The sequence below is a fragment of the Coregonus clupeaformis genome, chromosome 13 (genome assembly GCF_020615455.1).
Source record: "Coregonus clupeaformis isolate EN_2021a chromosome 13, ASM2061545v1, whole genome shotgun sequence".
NCBI lineage: Eukaryota > Metazoa > Chordata > Actinopteri > Salmoniformes > Salmonidae > Coregonus > Coregonus clupeaformis.
Window position 1 is genome coordinate 3,106,669 of NC_059204.1, and position 19,504 is coordinate 3,126,172.

Consider the following 19,504-nt stretch of genomic DNA (forward strand, 5'->3'; position numbering starts at 1 on the left):
AACACGTTTAATAACCACACACTTTATTAAAAAACATTCAACATTAAAACATTGCATATGTAAAAGTAACAATAAGAAAACCGACCCTAGAAAAACACAAATACTCCTTTGCTTTTGTATTTACATTCACTATTGTTTTACTTTCTCCATAAGCAGTTAGCTAGTGCTAACATTAAGAACTAAATGCCCTCTATGGCACACATGGTTGGCTTTATCGGCTGTTTAGCTTGTAATGTGCACATTAACCCATCTCTGATTGCATTGCTGACACAAGTCCAGATCCACACAGTTTAAAGCTTAAAGCTCAGTTCGATTTGCGGACACTGACTTTCTTGCGTGTGTTCTCTGTGCAGCGCTCCATGATGAGTTCAGGACTGGGCCGAGGGGGGATGAGGGGAGCCCCTTTCAGCTCACACCCCGGACTAGAGCCCGCTGTCTTTGGGATGTTGTCTGAAAAACAACACAATAAACCAGGCCTAAAGTCAATCTGTAGAGATTAGAGAACTATGAAGGACTTTTTATTAGCAACAATTGTCTAAATTAAAGGTTAAAAATACAATTCTGATCAATCTAACAGTTGGACATTGGATGAAGATAAAGAGACTCCAAACTTTTAGAATTGTTCCAATCCATCAGATTATATAGCACATAAGTACATAAGACATTGTACTGGGAGAGACAAATAATTAATGAAGTTCAGGCATTGGTGGGAATTCAGGTATTCAATTAATTGTAACATTTCACTTTTTCTTATAATGCACTCATATATACATTTACGTTCCTCTGTCTAGGCTACCTTTAATTATAAACTGCGCTCACCTGCACTGTCTAGACCAGGGTGTACTCAACTAGTCTGCACTGTCTGCACAGCGCGTTATCGACCCAGAACATATCGGTTTTTCTGCCGGAATCACTGAATCACTGGACCTTTAACACCGGATTCATCGCTACCAGCTAGCTGCAACAAAATTGCCGTTGTGGTTTGGCTAATCAGCCTGAGCTAGCTTTGAGCCAGGCCCATGAGGTGAGCCAGGCCCATCTCCCGGCTATCTACCGCTCTGTCAACCGGACGGGACCACCTAGTGTTGACACGGAGCCCCGCCGATCCAACACGACTGGTCTGCCGACGAAATCGTCTGATGTGGTTACAACAGGCTTCCCGTTACGACGTCGACCACGAAGATTCCATCTGCTAGCCCCGGCCCGCTAGCACACACTAGCCGTGGCCTCTTGCTCGCTAGTGCTTTAGCAGCCCCCGAACTACCTCCGAACTATCCTATTGCTGTTCACCGGACCTTCTGATAACTCAGCTATACAGCTGATGCCTGCTGGACTGTTCCTTTTTACGGTACCGCATCCTGTTTATGTTTAGCCTCAGCCCAAACTGTGTCGCCATTACCAGCTGTTGTCTTAGCTCTCTCAAATTACACCTGTGATTCCTTTATGCCTCTCTCCCATGTCAATATGGTTTGCTTATTGCTGTTTCGGTTATTTCTTATTGTACTATTTCACTGTAGATCCCCCAGCCCAGCTAAACCTGCCTTAGATAGCTCCTTTGTCCCACCTCCCATACACGCAGAGACCGACTCAATCGGTGCCTCCAGTGATGCTATCTCTTTCATTGTTACCCAACGCTTAGGTTTACCTCCACTGTACTCTTATCCTTCCATATCCTTGTCTGTACATAATGCCCTGAATCTTTTCTACAACGCCCGGAAATCTGCCCCCTTTATTCTCTGTACCCAACGCACTAGAAGACCAGTTCTTAAAGCCTTTAGCCGTATCCTTATTCTAGTCCTCCTCTGTTTCTCTGGTGATGTAGAGGCTAACCCAGGCCCTGCAGCCCCCAGTATCACTCCTACTCCCCAGGCGCTATCATTTGTTGACTTCTGTAACCGTAAAAACCTTGGTTTCTTGCATGTTAATATCAGAAGTCTCCTTCCTAAGTTTGAGTTATTCACTGCGTTAGCACACTCCGCCAACCCTGATGTTCTAGCAGTGTCTGAATCCTGGCTTAGGAAGGCCACCAAAAATGCTGAAATTTCCATCCCCAACTATAACATTTTCCGTCTAGATAGAACTGCCAAAGGGGGTGGAGTTGCAATCTACTGTAGAGATAGCCTGCAGAGCTCTATCATACTATCCAGGTCTGTGCCCAAACAGTTTGAGCTTCTACTTCTAAACATCCATCTTTCCAGAAATAAGTCTCTCACTGTTACCGCTTGCTACAGACCCCCCTCAGCCCCCAGCTGTGCCCTGGACACCATATGTGAATTGATTGCCCCCCATTTATCTTCAGAGTTCGTACTGTTTGGTGACCTAAATTGGGATATGCTTAACACCCCGGCCATCCTACAATCCAAACTAGATGCCCTCAATCTCACACAAATTATCAACGAACCTACCAGGTACAACCCTAAATCCGTAAACATGGGTACCCTCATAGATATCATCCTGACTAACTTACCCTCTAAATACACCTCCGCTGTCTTCAACCAGGATCTCAGCGATCACTGCCTTATTGCCTGCGTCCGTAACGGGTCCACGGTCAAACGACCACCCCTCATCACTGTCAAACGCTCCCTAAAACACTTTAGCGAGCAGGCCTTCCTAATTGACCTGGCCCAGGTGTCCTGGATGGATATAGATCTCATTCCGTCAGTAGAAGATGCCTGGTTGTTCTATAAAAGTAATTTCCTCTCAATCTTAAATAAACATGCCCCATTCAAAAAATACAGAACTAAGTACAGATATAGCCCCTGGTTCTCCTCAGACTTGACTGCCCTTGACCAGCACAAAAACATCCTGTGGCGTACTGCATTAGCATCAAATAGCCCCCGCGATATGCAACTTTTCAGGGAAGTTAGGAACCAATATACACAAGCAGTTAGGAAAGCAAAGGCTAACTTTTTCAAACAGAAATTTGCATCCTGTAGCACTGACTCCAAAAAGTTTTGGGACACTGTAAAGTCCATGGAGAATAAGAGCACTTCCTCCCAGCTGCCCACTGCACTGAGGCTAGGAAACACTATCACCACCGATAAATCTACAATAATCGAGAATTTCAACAAGCATTTTGCTACGGCTGGCCATGCGTTCCACCTGGCTACCACTACCCCGGCCACCAGCTCTGCAACTTGCCCATGTCCCCCCCGCTTCTCCTTCACACAAATTCAGACAGCTGATGTTCTGAAAGAGCTGCACAATCTGGACCCCTACAAATCAGCTGGGCTAGACAATCTGGACCCTTCCTTTCTAAAACTAGCCGCCGAAATTGTCGCAACCCCTATTACTAGCCTGTTCAACCTCTCTTTCGTAACGTCTGAGATCCCCAGAGATTGGAAAGCTGCCGCGGTCATCCCCCTCTTCAAAGGGGGTGACACTCTAGATCCAAACTGTTACAGACCTATATCCATCCTGCCCTGCCTTTCGAAAGTTTTTGAAAGCCAAGTTAACAAACAGCTCACCGACCATTTCGAATCCCACCGTACCTTCTCCGCTATGCAATCCGGTTTCCGAGCTGGTCATGGGTGCACTTCAGCCACACTCAAGGTCCTAAACGATATTATAACCGCGATCGATAATAGACAGTACTGTGCAGCCGTCTTCATCGACCTGGCCAAGGCTTTCGACCCTGTCAACCACCGCATTCTTATTGGCAGACTAAATAGCCTTGGTTTCTCAAATGACTGCCTTGCCTGGTTCACCAACTACTTCTCAGATAGAGTTCAATGTGTCAAATCGGAGGGCCTGTTGTCTGGACCTATGGCAGTCTCTATGGGGGTGCCACAGGGTTCAATTCTTGGGCCGACTCTTTTCTCTGTGTATATCAATGATGTCGCTCTTGCTGCTGGTGACTCTCAGATCCACCTCTACGCAGACGACACCATATTGTACAGTGGGGGAAAAAAGTATTTAGTCAGCCACCAATTGTGCAAGTTCTCCCACTTAAAAAGATGAGAGGCCTGTAATTTTCATCATAGGTACACGTCAACTATGAGAGACAAAATGAGATTATTTTTTCCAGAAAATCACATTGTAGGATTTTTAATGAATTTATTTGCAAATTATGGTGAAAAATAAGTATTTGGTCAATAACAAAAGTTTCTCAATACTTTGTTATATACCCTTTGTTGGCAATGACACAGGTCAAACGTTTTCTGTAAGTCTTCACAAGGTTTTCACACACTGTTGCTGGTATTTTGGCCCATTCCTCCATGCAGATCTCCTCTAGAGCAGTGATGTTTTGGGGCTGTCGCTGGGCAACACGGACTTTCAACTCCTCCAAAGATTTTCTATGGGGTTGAGATCTGGAGACTGGCTAGGCCACTCCAGGACCTTGAAATGCTTCTTACGAAGCCACTCCTTCGTTGCCCGGGCGGTGTGTTTGGGATCATTGTCATGCTGAAAGACCCAGCCATGTTTCATCTTCAATGCCCTTGCTGATGGAAGGAGGTTTTCACTCAAAATCTCACGATACATGGCCCCATTCATTCTTTCCTTTACACGGATCAGTCGTCCTGGTCCCTTTGCAGAAAAACTGCCCCAAAGCATGATGTTTCCACCCCATGCTTCACAGTAGGTATGGTGTTCTTTGGATGCAACTCAGCATTCTTTGTCCTCCAAACACGACGAGTTGAGTTTTTACCAAAAAGTTCTATTTTGGTTTCATCTGACCATATGACATTCTCCCAATCCTCTTCTGGATCATCCAAATGCACTCTATCAAACTTCAGACGGGCCTGGACATGTACTGGCTTAAGCAGGGGGACACATTTGGCACTGCAGGATTTGAGTCCCTGGCGGCGTAGTGTGTTACTGATGGTAGGCTTTGTTACTTTGGTCCCAGCTCTCTGCAGGTCATTCACTAGGTCCCCCGTGTGGTTCTGGGATTTTGCTCACCGTTCTTGTGATCATTTTGACCCCACAGGGTGAGATCTTGCGTGGAGCCCCAGATCGAGGGAGATTATCAGTGGTCTTGTATGTCTTCCATTTCCTAATAATTGCTCCCACAGTTGATTTCTTCAAACCAAGCTGCTTACCTATTGCAGATTCAGTCTTCCCAGCCTGGTGCAGGTCTACAATTTTGTTTCTGGTGTCCTTTGACAGCTCTTTGGTCTTGGCCATAGTGGAGTTTGGAGTGTGACTGTTTGAGGTTGTGGACAGGTGTCTTTTATACTGATAACAAGTTCAAACAGGTGCCATTAATACAGGTAACGAGTGGAGGACAGAGGAGCCTCTTAAAGAAGAAGTTACAGGTCTGTGAGAGCCAGAAATCTTGCTTGTTTGTAGGTGACCAAATACTTATTTTCCACCATAATTTGCAAATAAATTCATTAAAAATCCTACAATGTGATTTTCTGGAAAAAATAATCTCATTTTGTCTGTCATAGTTGACGTGTACCTATGATGAAAATTACAGGCCTCTCTCATCTTTTTAAGTGGGAGAACTTGCACAATTGGTGGCTGACTAAATACTTTTTTCCCCCACTGTACAATATGGTGTCGTCTGCGTAGAGGTGGATCTGAGAGTCACCAGCAGCAAGAGCGACATCATTGATATACACAGAGAAAAGAGTCGGCCCAAGAATTGAACCCTGTGGCACCCCCATAGAGACTGCCATAGGTCCAGACAACAGGCCCTCCGATTTGACACATTGAACTCTATCTGAGAAGTAGTTGGTGAACCAGGCGAGGCAGTCATTTGAGAAACCAAGGCTATTTAGTCTGCCAATAAGAATGCGGTGGTTGACAGGGTCGAAAGCCTTGGCCAGGTCGATGAAGACGGCTGCACAGTACTGTCTATTATCGATCGCGGTTATAATATCGTTTAGGACCTTGAGTGTGGCTGAAGTGCACCCATGACCAGCTCGGAAACCGGATTGCATAGCGGAGAAGGTACGGTGGGATTCGGAAATGGTCGGGTGAGCTGTTTGTTAACTTGGCTTTCAAAACTTTCGAAAGGCAGGGCAGGATGGATATAGGTCTGTAACAGTTTGGATCTAGAGTGTCACCCCCTTTGAAGAGGGGGATGACCGCGGCAGCTTTCCAATCTCTGGGGATCTCAGACGTTACGAAAGAGAGGTTGAACAGGCTAGTAATAGGGGTTGCGACAATTTCGGCGGCTAGTTTTAGAAAGAAAGGGTCCAGATTGTCTAGCCTAGCTTTTCTGGAATTTTTTTCCTCATTTTGTCTGTCATAGTTGACGTGTACCTATGATGAAAATTACAGGCCTCTCTCATCTTTTTAAGTGGGAGAACTTGCACAATTGGTGGCTGACTAAATACTTTTTTTCCCTACTGTATACATCTGGCCCTTCATTGGACACTGTGTTAACAAACCTCCAAACGAGCTTCAATGCCATACAACACTCCTTCAGTAGCCTCCAACTGCTCTTAAACACTAGTAAAACTAAATGCATGCTCTTCAATCGAACGCTGCTGGCACCCTCCCACCCGACTAGAATCACTACTCTCGACGGGTCTGACCTAGAGTATGTGGACAACTACAAATACCTAGGTGTCTGGTTAGACTGTAAACTCTCCTTCCAGACTCACATTAAGCATCTCCAATCCAAAGTTAAATCTAGAATCGGCTTCCTATTTCGCAACAAAGCCTCCTTCACTCATGCTGCCAAACATGCCCTCGTAAAACTAACTATCCTACCGATCCTTGACTTTGGCGATGTCATTTACAAAATAGTCTCCAACACTCTACTCAGCAAATTGGATGTAGTCTATCACAGTGCCATCCGTTTTGTCACCAAAGCCCCATATACTACCCACCACTGTGACCTGTACGCTCGTGTTGGCTGGTCCTCATTACATGTTCGTTGTCAAACCCACTGGCTCCAGGCCATCTATAAATCACTGCTAGGCAAATCCCTGCCTTATCTTAGCTCATTGGTCACCATAGCAACACCCACCCGTAGTATGCGCTCCAGCAGGTATATCTCAAAGGTCATCCCCAAAGCCAACACCTCCTTTGGCCGCCATTCCTTCCAGTTCTCTGCTGCCAATGACTGGAACGAATTGCAAAAATCTCTGAAGCTGGAGACTCTTATCTCCCTCACTAACTTTAAGCATCAGTTGTCAGAGCACCTTACCGATCACTGCACCTGTACACAGCCCATCTGAAATTAGCCCACCCAACTACCTCATCCCTATATTGTTATTTATTTTGCTCATTTGCACCACAGTATCTCTATTTGCACATCATCTCTTGCACATCTATCATTCCAGTGTTAATACTAATTGTAATTATTTTGCACTATGGCCTATTTATTGCCTTACCTCCATAACTTGCTACATTTGCACACACTGTATATATATTTTCTGTTGTTTTGTTTTACCCCATATGTAACTCTGTGTTGTTGTTTTTATCGCACTGCTTTGCTTTATCTTGGCCAGGTCGCAGTTGTAAATGAGAACTTGTTCTCAACTGGCTTACCTGGTTAAATAAAGGTGAAATAAAAAATTAAAAAACTACTATTTGAGAAGGTCCCATCACACAAATGTCCTAGGTGGCAAAGATCCGAATGGATATTGTAATTTATCGGCGTAGTAGTAATAAACTCCCACCTCGCAACCCATGGAACCCCAAACTGTTCAATCTGTTCACATTTTGCAATGTGTGTTTATAAGATACCGGAGTGACTCAACAAAATCAAATGGGGGTCCCCTGGGGGTTGAGGCCCCTGCGCACGTAATCTGGCCAAGATAAAAACAAGATTTAAATATCTGGTTAGCCTAATTTACCTATCTAGTTTACATTGGCTAGTAGTTGATCAACTGGACATTTCTGACAGGTAATAAATAGCTCTACATCTGTCAGCGAATGACATACCAAGAGGAAAACTGCCCATGTACTACCAAATTTCGAAATTGCACCTTGTGCATTCTACTATTACAACTCTCAACAGCAGTAAGTTGAAAGCCCGACTGAGTTCCCAAAACCAAAAGAAAAACGTTTTATTGTATTTATTATTTATTCGGGACCCGCGGTCCGTATTGACCGCTTAATGGGTCCGGATGCGGACCGTGGTCTACCTGTTGAATATGGCTAGTCTAGACTGCCTCATTAATTATTAATTACTGTTGTTGTCACGTTCGCTTGCATAATTCAACAAGTGTTTCAAGAGAAGGATACACACCCAATTTAAAACCAACATGCCTTGCTCTAGGTTATACTGTACCTATCTATGCATCCTTTACAGAGTTTGAGGCCAGACATAATATCACTATAATCCGAGTGTTCACTTTTACGGAAGTTGCTTTCATTTCAGCACATCTCATTTGTTAACATTTCAACTGTATTAAAGTATAACTTTTTTCAACTACACAAAAAAATTAACACTCACCAAAATAAAGTTATCTTTCGTCTATTTTTTGTAATGTAAGTATCGAGACGGTGCGTTAAGTCCCCGACTAAGAGTTGGAGTTCTTATAGGGATACACAGCAAGAAGTTTCGGAGCAGTCACGCGGGGTCTACTGGGGTACGGATGTAAATATCTGCCGTTGGCGGGCATTCAAATTAGCCCAAATTTTCTTTGCTCAATCTCGTTAATTCTCTTAAACTAAATACCATGACTGTTTTCTCATTAGCTGGGAATGTTGTTTGAAATGTCCGATACAACATTATTTGGCTGATATCGTTAACCTACTGCATACCCCTTAGAAATATTATTTTTGTGTGCAGGGTATGCTGTTAGCATGCTAACACTCATTAAGACAGACTGGTAGCATAGCTAACGATGGCTAGCATTCACTGGTTGATGTTTAAGTAACTTTTGAGTGTAATGGAGTTGACTGGTTACTACGACATTAATATATATATATATTCATCATGACATTTGGATGGGAGCTATAATCCGGTTATAACACCCCCCCCCCCCAACAAAAAAAATATATCAACTGTGTCGTTTTAGCTTGAATTCAGGCAAAGTTAAACTGTTTTCAATGAGGATAGAAAACCCTGGATGAGTAGTGTCCCCTTATAGATGCATTTCAGTCATTACCAGAGTGTGTGACAGGTCATTAAACGTTTCTGCATTCATAATGTTAATGGTAAAAAAAACGTTATCACCTAATTTGCATAATCTCTGTAGGAGAGAGGAATAACGTTGTGGGAGAGACAAAAAGTGAGTAAAAAACACACTACATTTACATCCTGCCCTGAATGTAAGCATGGGAGGGATCAGCCAGCGCCGGCTTCCCACATGCCCGATTCATTTGCAGTCTGGATGTGAAGGGGTGAACATCTCCTGCTCTGACTGCAGCTGGGAGGGACTGCTGCACGAGGACTGGGCCGCTTGTGAGTGCTTTGGCACGGGGGTGGGGCCCACGGGGGCACCCACTGCTCGTTTAGAAGAGTAAGAACGATACGTGCTTTCACGTCAGTCTCCAAAAGTCTCCAATAACACCAGAAAAAGTCGCTAGATTTGTCGCTAGTTGCTTTTTTGAAAATGTGTGGATAGAGGGGTCTGAAAACTCGCTAAATATAGCGACAGTTGCTAAGTAGGCAACACTGGGCATACGCATTGCTACTTTTATGGAGATGGCAATACACACAGAGTATACAAAACATTAAGAACACTTGCTCTTTCCATGACATAGACTGACCAGGTAATTTCAGGTGAAAGCTATGATCCCTTATTGATGTCACTTGTTAAGTCCGCTTCAATCAGTGTAGATGAAGGGGAGGAGACAGGTTAAAGGAGGATTTGTAAGCCTTGAGACAATTGAGACATGGATTGTGTATGTGTGCCATTCAGAGGGTGAATGGGCAAGACAAAATATTTAAGTGCCTTTGAACGGGGTATGGTAGTAGGTGCCAGATGCACCGGTTTGTGTCAAGAACTGCAACGCTGCTGGGTTTTTCACGTTCAACAGTTTCCTGTGTGTATCAAGAATGGTCCACCACCCAAAGGACATCCAGCCAACTTGACACAACTGTGTTCCTAATGTTTGGTATACTCAGTGTACATCTGTGCTCTCTGATTGAAGGCCTTTACTGTGGGAGCAAGCCATAGCCGATACTACCCCACCGGAGACCCAGTTTCAAATAGTATCTATCTTTCAAACACTTGGGAGTATATGATTGAGCTCAAGTTGTCACAAAGTTCCTTACAGCTGAGCTGTAAAGGAGTGCCTAGAGCTGAGCTTGCCTGTATATATTGACAACAAATATACTGAACAAAAATAAACGCAACAAAACTGTACATTTTAGAGTGGCCTTTTATTGTCCCCAGCACAAGGTGCACCGGTGTAATGATCATGCTCTTTAATCTGCTACTTGATATGCCACACCTGTCAAGTGGATGGATTATCTTGGCAAAGGAGATATGCTCACTAACAGGGATGTAAACACATTTGTGCACACAATTTGAGAGGAATAAGCTTTTTGTGCATATGCAACATTTCTGGGATGTTTTATTTTAGCTCATGAAAAATGGGACCAACACTTTACATGTTGCGTTTATATTTTTGTTTAGTGTAAATGAAAATGTAAAGGATATTTCATGCTGAAACCCTCATATTAAACACCAGTGATATTCACTAAGTTTATGGTTTTTATTTAGGATAATGTTTTACAACTTTGTCATTCTATTTTTTAATCTTTACATGCGATAAAGCCACACAGAGGGCCAGAGATTATTAGACACCTGTGATAATCTGAAGTACCCAAAAGGGCCACTAGATGTCTTGTGATAGATTACATAAAAACTGATAACAAAATTCTGGTAGTTTACTGGTAAACTTTGAACGTTTTCAGTAATATACCCTCCCTTTGCACCTCTAGGTGTACCTCTGTTATTCCTCTCCTGCAGCGGGGACTGTGTGGAGGCCTTGGACGTCTTCCTGGGCTGATTGGGCCGGCCACCCTTCTGCTGCAGGAAGCGGCGACTGTTCCTGCGGTACGTGTCCTGGCTGATGCGCTGCCGTCCTTTGCTGTGAATACTTTGTGCATTGCGGATTGTAGAACTGAAAGCCAAGAGGAAATGTGGAAAGAAGAAATGAGAAGTTAAAACCAACCGTTAAAAAGAGAAGTATCAATTGACGAAAGACCAGGTAGACGTCTTTGTCAGAGTTTCTATTCTTTCATAACTTTCTTTATCCGTAGAGGAACTCATTTCCTGAAGTTTGTAGGCCTACCGTCTGGGTGGAGGTGTCTGTCTTCTAATCACATGCTCTTCCGACTCCATCTCCTTCTTTTCTCCAGTTCTGTAGAGAAACATCGAGGGGAAGTGTCCTGTCTCCTCTCCTTTCCTATCCAAGACAATATGCACCCAACAAGCACTTAGAAACACAGTGTGTGTGTGTGGCTACATGATACAACAGTAGCAAATATAGAAGCTACTACTGATCCAAACAGCTGCCTGACTGTGGACCGACGTTCATAGAGAGACACATAGAGAGAGGGAAGAGTAGAAGAGTACAGAATCAGCCTACATACCTGACCACCCACCATCCATCCAGGAGCTTGTGAATGACCTCAATAGTTTCCCCCGTCTCAAGAGTCAGCTCATCATCTTGTGCTGCCTTGTAGGCTTTGGTGGTGATGTAGAGTTCTCCTGTGGGGACCAACACACAATGTAATTATGAGCTCTAAGTCAACGCTTGTGTACCACCTAGAGGAATGGCTTCCCTAACTTCTTAAAGTTTGTTTCAGATTAGGTTGATATTATACTATGTATACTGCCAACACAAAACGTAACAAATCTCCTGAGACCTCACTGAAAACAGTGTCACGTATCAATAGATATTAGATAAAAATGTAAATGACTAATGTAGATAGTAGGGCTGGGAATTGCCAGGGACCTCACGATAAGATATTACCACGAAACTTAGGTGCAGATATAATTTGTATTGTGATTCGATACTGTGATTTTATTGCGATTCGATGTTCCAAACATATTGTCACCATATGTCTGCTGCAGAGGGACAAGAGAGAGCCATGAGAAAATACATTTTGATTAGTTATGGAAATAAAAGTGCTGAAAACAAAATTTGCCCCCTATTTAAAAAAGAAGATGGAGAACAAGCTTTGAAATAAGTTTTGGTGCAGGTACAGCCAACTAGCGCAAAAATAATATTGCGATATTGTCAAAAATATAATCACTAGTAGATAGTGACACCACTAGCCTCCCTGGCTCTTATTTTAGATGGAGCCCTGGCAAGTGGTGAGACTTGCCTGCGTAGTTGGGATCGGCTTCTTCAGACTCCTCTGGTCCATCCAGGGCTTCCAGGTAAGAGGCGGGCACCCAGCCTCGCTTGGCCTCACACTGGCAGAACCACCAACCTGCCATGGTAGAGGGGTCAAAGGTCAAGTGAGCGCTAAGGTCATGTTCAGTAGGGCATGCAATGGTAAACGTTTTAAAATTTTTCAAAATGAAAATGTGCGTTTCTTATTGGGTAGGTCCAGGTACTCTCTCCCTGTTTCAGTCTGTTGTCTTCTGTTTTGTGCCTACTGAACACCACCCAGGAGCAGCAGTTGGTTAATCAGGGACACCTTAGGGATCACCATGTACAGTTGAAGTCGGAAGTTTACATACACTTAGGTTGGAGTCATTGAAACTAGCTTTTTAACCACTCCACAAATATCTTGTTAACAAACTATAGTTTTGGCAAGTCGGTTAGGACATCTACTTTGTGCATGACACAAGTAATTTTTCCAACAATTGTTTACAGACAGATTATTTCACTGTATCACAATTCCAGTAGGTCAGAAGTTTACATACACTAAGTTGACTGCGCCTTTAAACAGCTTGGAAAATTCCAGAAAATGATGTCATGGCTTTAGAAGCTTCTGATAGGCTAATTGACATAATTTGAGTCAATTGGAGGTGTACCTGTGGATGTATTTCAAGGCCTACCTTCAAACTCAGTGCCTCTTTGCTTGACATCATGGGAAAATCAAAAGAAAATCAGCCAAGACCTCAGATTTTTTTTTTGTAGACCTCCACAAGTCTGGTTCATCCTTGGGAGCAATTTCCAAACGCCTTAATGTACCACTTTCATCTGTACAAACAATAGTACCCAAGTATAAACACCATGGGACCACGCAGCCGTCATACCGCTCAGGAAGGAGACGCGTTCTGTCTCCCTAGAGATGAACGTACTTTGGTGCGAAAAGTGCAAATCAATCTCAGAACAACAGCAAAGGACCTTGTGAAGATGCTGGAGGAAACAGGAACAAAAGTATATATATCCACAGTAAAACGAGTCCTATATCAGCATAACCTGAAAGGCCGCTCAGCAAGGAAGAAGCCACTGCTCCAAAACCGCCATAAAAAAAGCCAGACTACGGTTTGCAACTGCACATGGGGACAAAGATCGTACTTTTTGGAGAAATGTCCTCTGGTCTGATGAAAGGAAAATAGAACTGTTTGGCCATAATGACCATCGTTATGTTTGGAGGAAAAAGGGGAAGGCTTGCAAGCCGAAGAACACCATCCCAACCGTGAAGCACGGGGGTGGCAGCATCATGCTGTGGGGGTGCTTTGCTGCGTGAGGGACTGGTGCACTTCACAAAATAGATGGCATAATGAGGAAGGAAAATTATGTGGATGTATTGAAGCAACATCTCAAGACATCAGTCAGGAAGTTAAAGCTTGGTCGCAAATGGGTCTTCCAAATGGACAATGACCTCAATTATACTTCCAAAGTTGTGGCAAAATGGCTTAAGGACAACAAAGGCAAGGTATTGGAGTGGCCATCACAAAGCCCTGACCTCAATCCTATAGAAAATGTATGGGCAGAACTGAAAAAGCGTGTGCGAGCAAGGAGGCCTACAAACCTGACTCAGTTACACCAGCTCTGTCAGGAGGAACGGGCCAAAAGTCACCCAACTTATTGTGGGAAGCTTGTGGAAGGCTACCCGAAACGTTTGACCCAAGTTAAACAATTTAAAGGCAATACTAATTGAGTGTATGTAAACTTCTGACCCACTGGGAATGTGATGAAATAAATAAAAGCTGAAGTAAATCATTCACTCTACTAATATTCTGACATTTCACATTCTTAAAATAAAGTGATCCTAACTGACATTTTACATTTACATTTTAGTCATTTAGCAGACGCTCTTATCCAGAGCGACTTACAGTTAGTGAATACATATATTTTTTTTAAATACTGGCCCCCCGTGGGAAACAAACCCACAACCCTGGCGTTGCAAACGCCATGCTCTATCAACTGAGCTACATCCCTGCCGGCCATTCCCTCCCCTACCCTGGACGACGCTGGGCCAATTGTGCGCCGCCCATGAGTCTCCTGACCTAAGACAGGGAATTATTACTAGGATTAAATGTCAGGAATTGCGAAAAACTGAGTTTAAATGTATTTGGCTAAGGTGTATGTAAACTTCCGACTTCAACTGTATGTTGCATTCAGTGCACATTGTCACATGCACACTTTTGTGCCTATCATTTCATGCAAAATGTTCATGGTTCATGCTTGGTGCTGTAATCTAGTGTACACTGAATACAACACCCCGATTTACAGCAACTCCATTTTCAGATGGCTTCTGCTCTGACTGGGACCATTCATTGGGTCAGTGATGTTATCTCTTATCGTCACTCACCGTTTGGGCTTTTCTCCACAATCTCCACCAAGTCTCCAGTATGCAGGGTGATCTCATACTTGGAGGTGTGGCTGTAGTCAGCAATCACCCGGTAGCTTTCCAATATGATGGGGCCAGAGATCTCTGAACAGACCACAAAAATGACACTCTTAAATCTCTATGGTAGATCTCTTTATAACAGGACTATAGTACACTAGAGCCCATATTCCCTCACATTTGGCAAGAAAAGTGTATCTATTAGTGGGTTAATAAAAGGGTAAAGACTAGAGACAAGGTCTTACCAGAAGTGTTGTCTCTTGGCTTGTCATTGGACACCACAAAGGTCTCATTTCTTTTTAATCTACAGGGGAAACATGGAGAATAATAATAATAAATAATAATATGCCATTTAGCAGACGCTTTTATCCAAAGCGACTTACAGTCATGCGTGCATACATTTTTGTGTATGGGTGGTCCCGGGGATCGAACCCACTACCTTGGCGTTACAAGCGCCGTGCTCTACCAGCTGAGCTACAGAGAACTCACTCATCAATCCAGAAGCAAAGGTAATACAGGCTGAGTTTCATTCCAGGAAGCCGTCCACTTCCCTAGTTCATTTCCATTAATGGATCTGATACAACTGGGTAGGAGTAAGCAATAACTTCACCTAGTTTTCGCCATATTGCTTTTCACCCATCCAGTCCTATCAGATCTGGGAAGGGGGTGAACAAGAGAAGAGGGAAGGGAACATCTTCCTGGAATGGAGTCAAACACATTGTTTCCATGTGTTTGATCCTATTCCATTGACTCCATTCCAGCTATTACAATTAGCCCATCCTCCTATAGCTCCTCACACCAGCCTCCTCTGGTTCACTCCCCCTCATGCATTTAAAAGCAATGGATTGGTGCGTACATGGCTGGAGGTAGTTTCCACCATATTCCTCAGTTGGTAGAGCATTGCTGCAAGCGCCAGGGTTTTGGGTTCGATTCCCACGGGGGACCAGTACGAAAAAAGTATTAAAATGTATGCACTCACTACTGTAAGTCGCTTTGAATAAGAGCGTCTGCAAAATGACTAAAATGTAAGGACAAGGGTAGAGAATCAGAATGTAGCCACAGTGTTTACAGATCAGTAGTGAGACAGTGCTTGTAGTTGTACTGACGGGTGTTGAGCGGGTGGGTTCTCGTCCTCCGGTCGGACCTTGAAGAGGTTGCGTACCAGCTGGCTACGGGAGATCTTGGGGGGCAGGTTGATGAGAGAACCGCAGTATTCAGCCAGAGTGCTCTGCCTGGTCTCTGTGCTCTTTTGGTTGTCCAACCACTTTGGCGCTGACGATAGGAAGGAAAGGGAGAATATGAGCAGGGCAATTGAAAACAGAGAACCCCCATTCCTTAACATGGAATATTCTAAATGGTATACTACAGTGGTACAGTGGGGAGAACAAGTATTTGATACACTGCCGATTTTGCAGGTTTTCCTACTTACAAAGCATGTAGAGGTCTGTAATTTTGATCATAGGTACACTTCAACTGTGAGAGGTGGAATCTAAAACAATAATCCAGAAAATCACACTATGATCTTTAAGTAATGAATTTGCATAAAATGCAAATTCATTACTTAAAAATCATAGTGTGATTTTCTGGATTATTGTTTTAGATTCCACCTCTCACAGTTGAAGTGTACTAGATGTTATGTGTTTATCTGTGAAAAACATTATTCAGCACGAATACAAAACTAACACAAGGACTTTCCCTCAATAAGGCTCAAGTTTAAGGTTGTGTTGATGCAACATGGGGAAGCAGAAGTTGCAGACAAATCTCATGCGGTTTGTCTACAATTTATGAGGTTTGTCTGGAACTTCTGCTTTCCCATGTTGCATCAACAGAACCTTAATAACCACTTGAGCCCTGTTGAGGGAAAGTCCTTGTGTTAGTTAGTTTTGTTTTTGTGCTAAATAATATGGTTTGGATCACAAGTGGTCACAACCTTTGGATTAAAAACATGCTGCCTTTAGGGAGAAAGTGCAAACTGTTTGACAAAAATTCAAATGTGTAAAATACGTAATATGCCTGTCTTAAACATACAGAATCCCTACCCATCAGTTTAACTGTAAAGTAGAGGTCTTCACGGGTCCAAAAAGTTGGACCTGTTCCAAAATGGACCTGGGGCTTTCCCACCCAGACCCTATATGCATAAATAACATTTTTAAATAGAGACCCGTTCCAAACGGACCCAAGGACAACTAGACCCGTTCCGTATAGACCTGGTCGTATCCAGACCCAGTCTGATCCGAATGAGGGAAGCAGCAGAAAATTCATTTTTTAAGCTCTTTTATTAACCAGAGCTGATAAAGCGTGAGAGGATGGAGAGGTGCCGCTCTAGCAGGCGGGGGGGCGTACTGTGAGCGAGTGACATTGAGAGCAGGGAGAGACAGAAACCAAGCCGACTCGCGCTATCAGATCCGACCCAGAACCATGATTTAATTTAAAATTAGTTATGGTTTACTGATTAGCATTGTATTAAAAAAGAGAAGTACATTTGTCACATCTGGATTGCAGCAGCAGGTGTTTCCTTATACAAAGCATTGACTATTTTTTGTCTGTTCACCCAAGCGCATTCAACACCTACCTGTATACTTTTTTATGTTTTCAAATCAAGCAAAAAGGCAAAGGAGTTTCCTCACGAAACCCAGACAAAAAAGGACCATAATTTTGGGGATCTTCACGAAATGTAACCCATAGAATAGTCCTTTTGGAGGAAGGATTGTTGACATATATTTTACATTTGATTCTAAAAGCATAACTGAGAAATAATTAATCAACTTTAATCAAAGTTGCCATATTTATGACATTTTGGCCTTACCCAGGCCTCCTTTAAGACTCCATAATGCTACAAAACAAAAATGGGTGTCATATGAAGCTTTAGTCCCCTGTAGCTCAGTTGGTAGAGCATGGCGCTTGCAACGCCAGGGTTATGGGGGGCCAGTATGAAAATGTATGCATTCACTAACTGTAAGTCGCTCTGGATAAGAGCGTCTGCTAAATTACTAAAATGTAAATGTTACCACACTTGCTCTGTAATATGAGTAGAATAAGTTTGTATTTTTAAATAAATGTATGAATATTGAAAATATACCATTTTTGATTTGGCTAATTTGTCAATATATTGTTGAACATAATATGCTCAACGGGCATATCAAAGTTCCAGAGTGGGATCACCGCTAGTTTTAAAGTTAAGGCCCATTTATTTCCAGAGAAATTGGCATCGTAGAATTTTCAACAATATATTGAAAAATTAGCCCCCCTCCAAAATTAACCATGTTCATATTTATATATATTTTATTTTATTTTATTGAAATACTACTTATATTACAGAGCAAGCGGTAAAACTTCATATGACACCAATGTTTGCATTATAGCACCTACCTATGAAACACTAGGGAATCTTAAAAGAAGGCCTGGGTAAGGCCAAAATGTCATACATATGCCAACTTTGATCCATTATTTCTCAATTATGCTTTTAGATACAAATGTCAACAATCCTTTCTCCAAAGGACTAAATCATGATTTATTTTGTCTGGGTTTCGTGAGGAATCACTCAAAGGACACTAGAATTACAACATCACTTCTATAGTAAATTGTCGAGTGATCAATACTTTCTTTATCCATGATTTTCCACCTAGGTGCTCAAAGCGCTTGACATGGTAAGGTGGAAACTCACCTCATCCACCACCAATGTGTTGCAGGCAACCAGTGCAAGAACGCTAACCACACATCGGCTATCATGGTGGAGAGGTAAGCCTTGGAGCAGATACATGTCCTCACCTGGTAGTGCAGGGATGATCCTGTCTTTCTTATCAATGTCACCCGCCTCAATGGGGAACATCTCCTTCAGGGATTTCTATAACCCAGACACATTATCAACTGACTGCAGATCAGTGGGGGTAGTAGGAAGGCAGGCATTCAACAGCATTTATCCATATTACAAGCTTCATTTACAGAGGTAGCAATGAAATCCCTTCGACTGCTATTTGCATACAGACAAACACTACACGTACACAGCTGTCCATCTTTCCTACTTTTTGCATTCAGGTTATTAAGTTGTGTGAGGCAGCTACTCACGTGAAAGGTGTAGATCTCCGGATACCCTCTATAGATCAACTTCTCAGACAGGTCGTTCCATTTTACCATCAGCATGTAGACCTTCAGAGAAAGTAGTCAAAAAGATAAGTGAAGAACTCCAATCAAATGCTCAACAGAAATGGCTCTTGCTGAATGAAAATGTTATCAAAGCAATTTAATGTTAACTAATATACCTGGACATTAAAGATTTTTAAGCATTTCTCTTCACTATTAACAAGAAGTGAATCGGACTAAGAAGTACTTTTAATAGAGAATCTCCATTGAGCATGCTTTTTTAGTCTATGACTAGGCTTAATCTGTGTCTGGGAAACAAACCACAAGTACTGCATTAACCTCCACTGAACCATTGTGTATTTTGGTCAACAATGGCAGTCTCAAACTCACATAGTGCTGGCTGGGGAAGAAACGTTTCTCAAAGCCCAGCAACTCCACATGCCTGACATAGGTTTCCTCCATTGTGAGATGCAGAAGAGTGATGATCAAGTCCACAAGTGTGCTGGGTGAAATGGGAAGATGGCTTTTTATAGCAACAGTGTGAGCTCAGAAAGCAGCCAGCCCCTGTAGGAGGAGGTCCCTCAACAGATACCTTGGGATCCTCACATAGCTTTCACTCTGGTCATTTACTGAGAAACGGTAATAACTTTGATTGCATTGATCCTTTCAACTGCCATCATCCATGAGTTCATTGGGTCAATAATTTCAGTCATTTTTTTTATGCATCATCCGTGAGTTTAGAGTTCATTCAAAGGCGATCATCTCAAACATATTTTCTTTAAGTTATAAAGCTGTTATAGTCAAGAA

The 19,504-nt window shown here is 42.9% G+C and overlaps 1 protein-coding gene across 1 annotated transcript; it reads right to left on the reverse strand.

The window, feature by feature from the left end:
• Positions 1-19,211, reverse strand: ncf1 (neutrophil cytosolic factor 1). Its single transcript, XM_041893739.2, has 11 exons — positions 19,088-19,211; positions 18,683-18,763; positions 18,386-18,461; positions 15,724-15,889; positions 14,863-14,921; positions 14,582-14,704; positions 12,194-12,301; positions 11,456-11,573; positions 11,155-11,268; positions 10,808-10,983; positions 1-450 (listed from the first exon to the last, which is right to left on the reverse strand). The coding sequence occupies exons 1-11, from the start codon at positions 19,157-19,159 to the stop codon at positions 305-307; spliced, it is 1,239 nt and encodes a 412-aa protein (XP_041749673.1). The 5' UTR covers positions 19,160-19,211; the 3' UTR covers positions 1-304.
• Between the last annotated feature and the right edge of the window lie 293 nt (positions 19,212-19,504).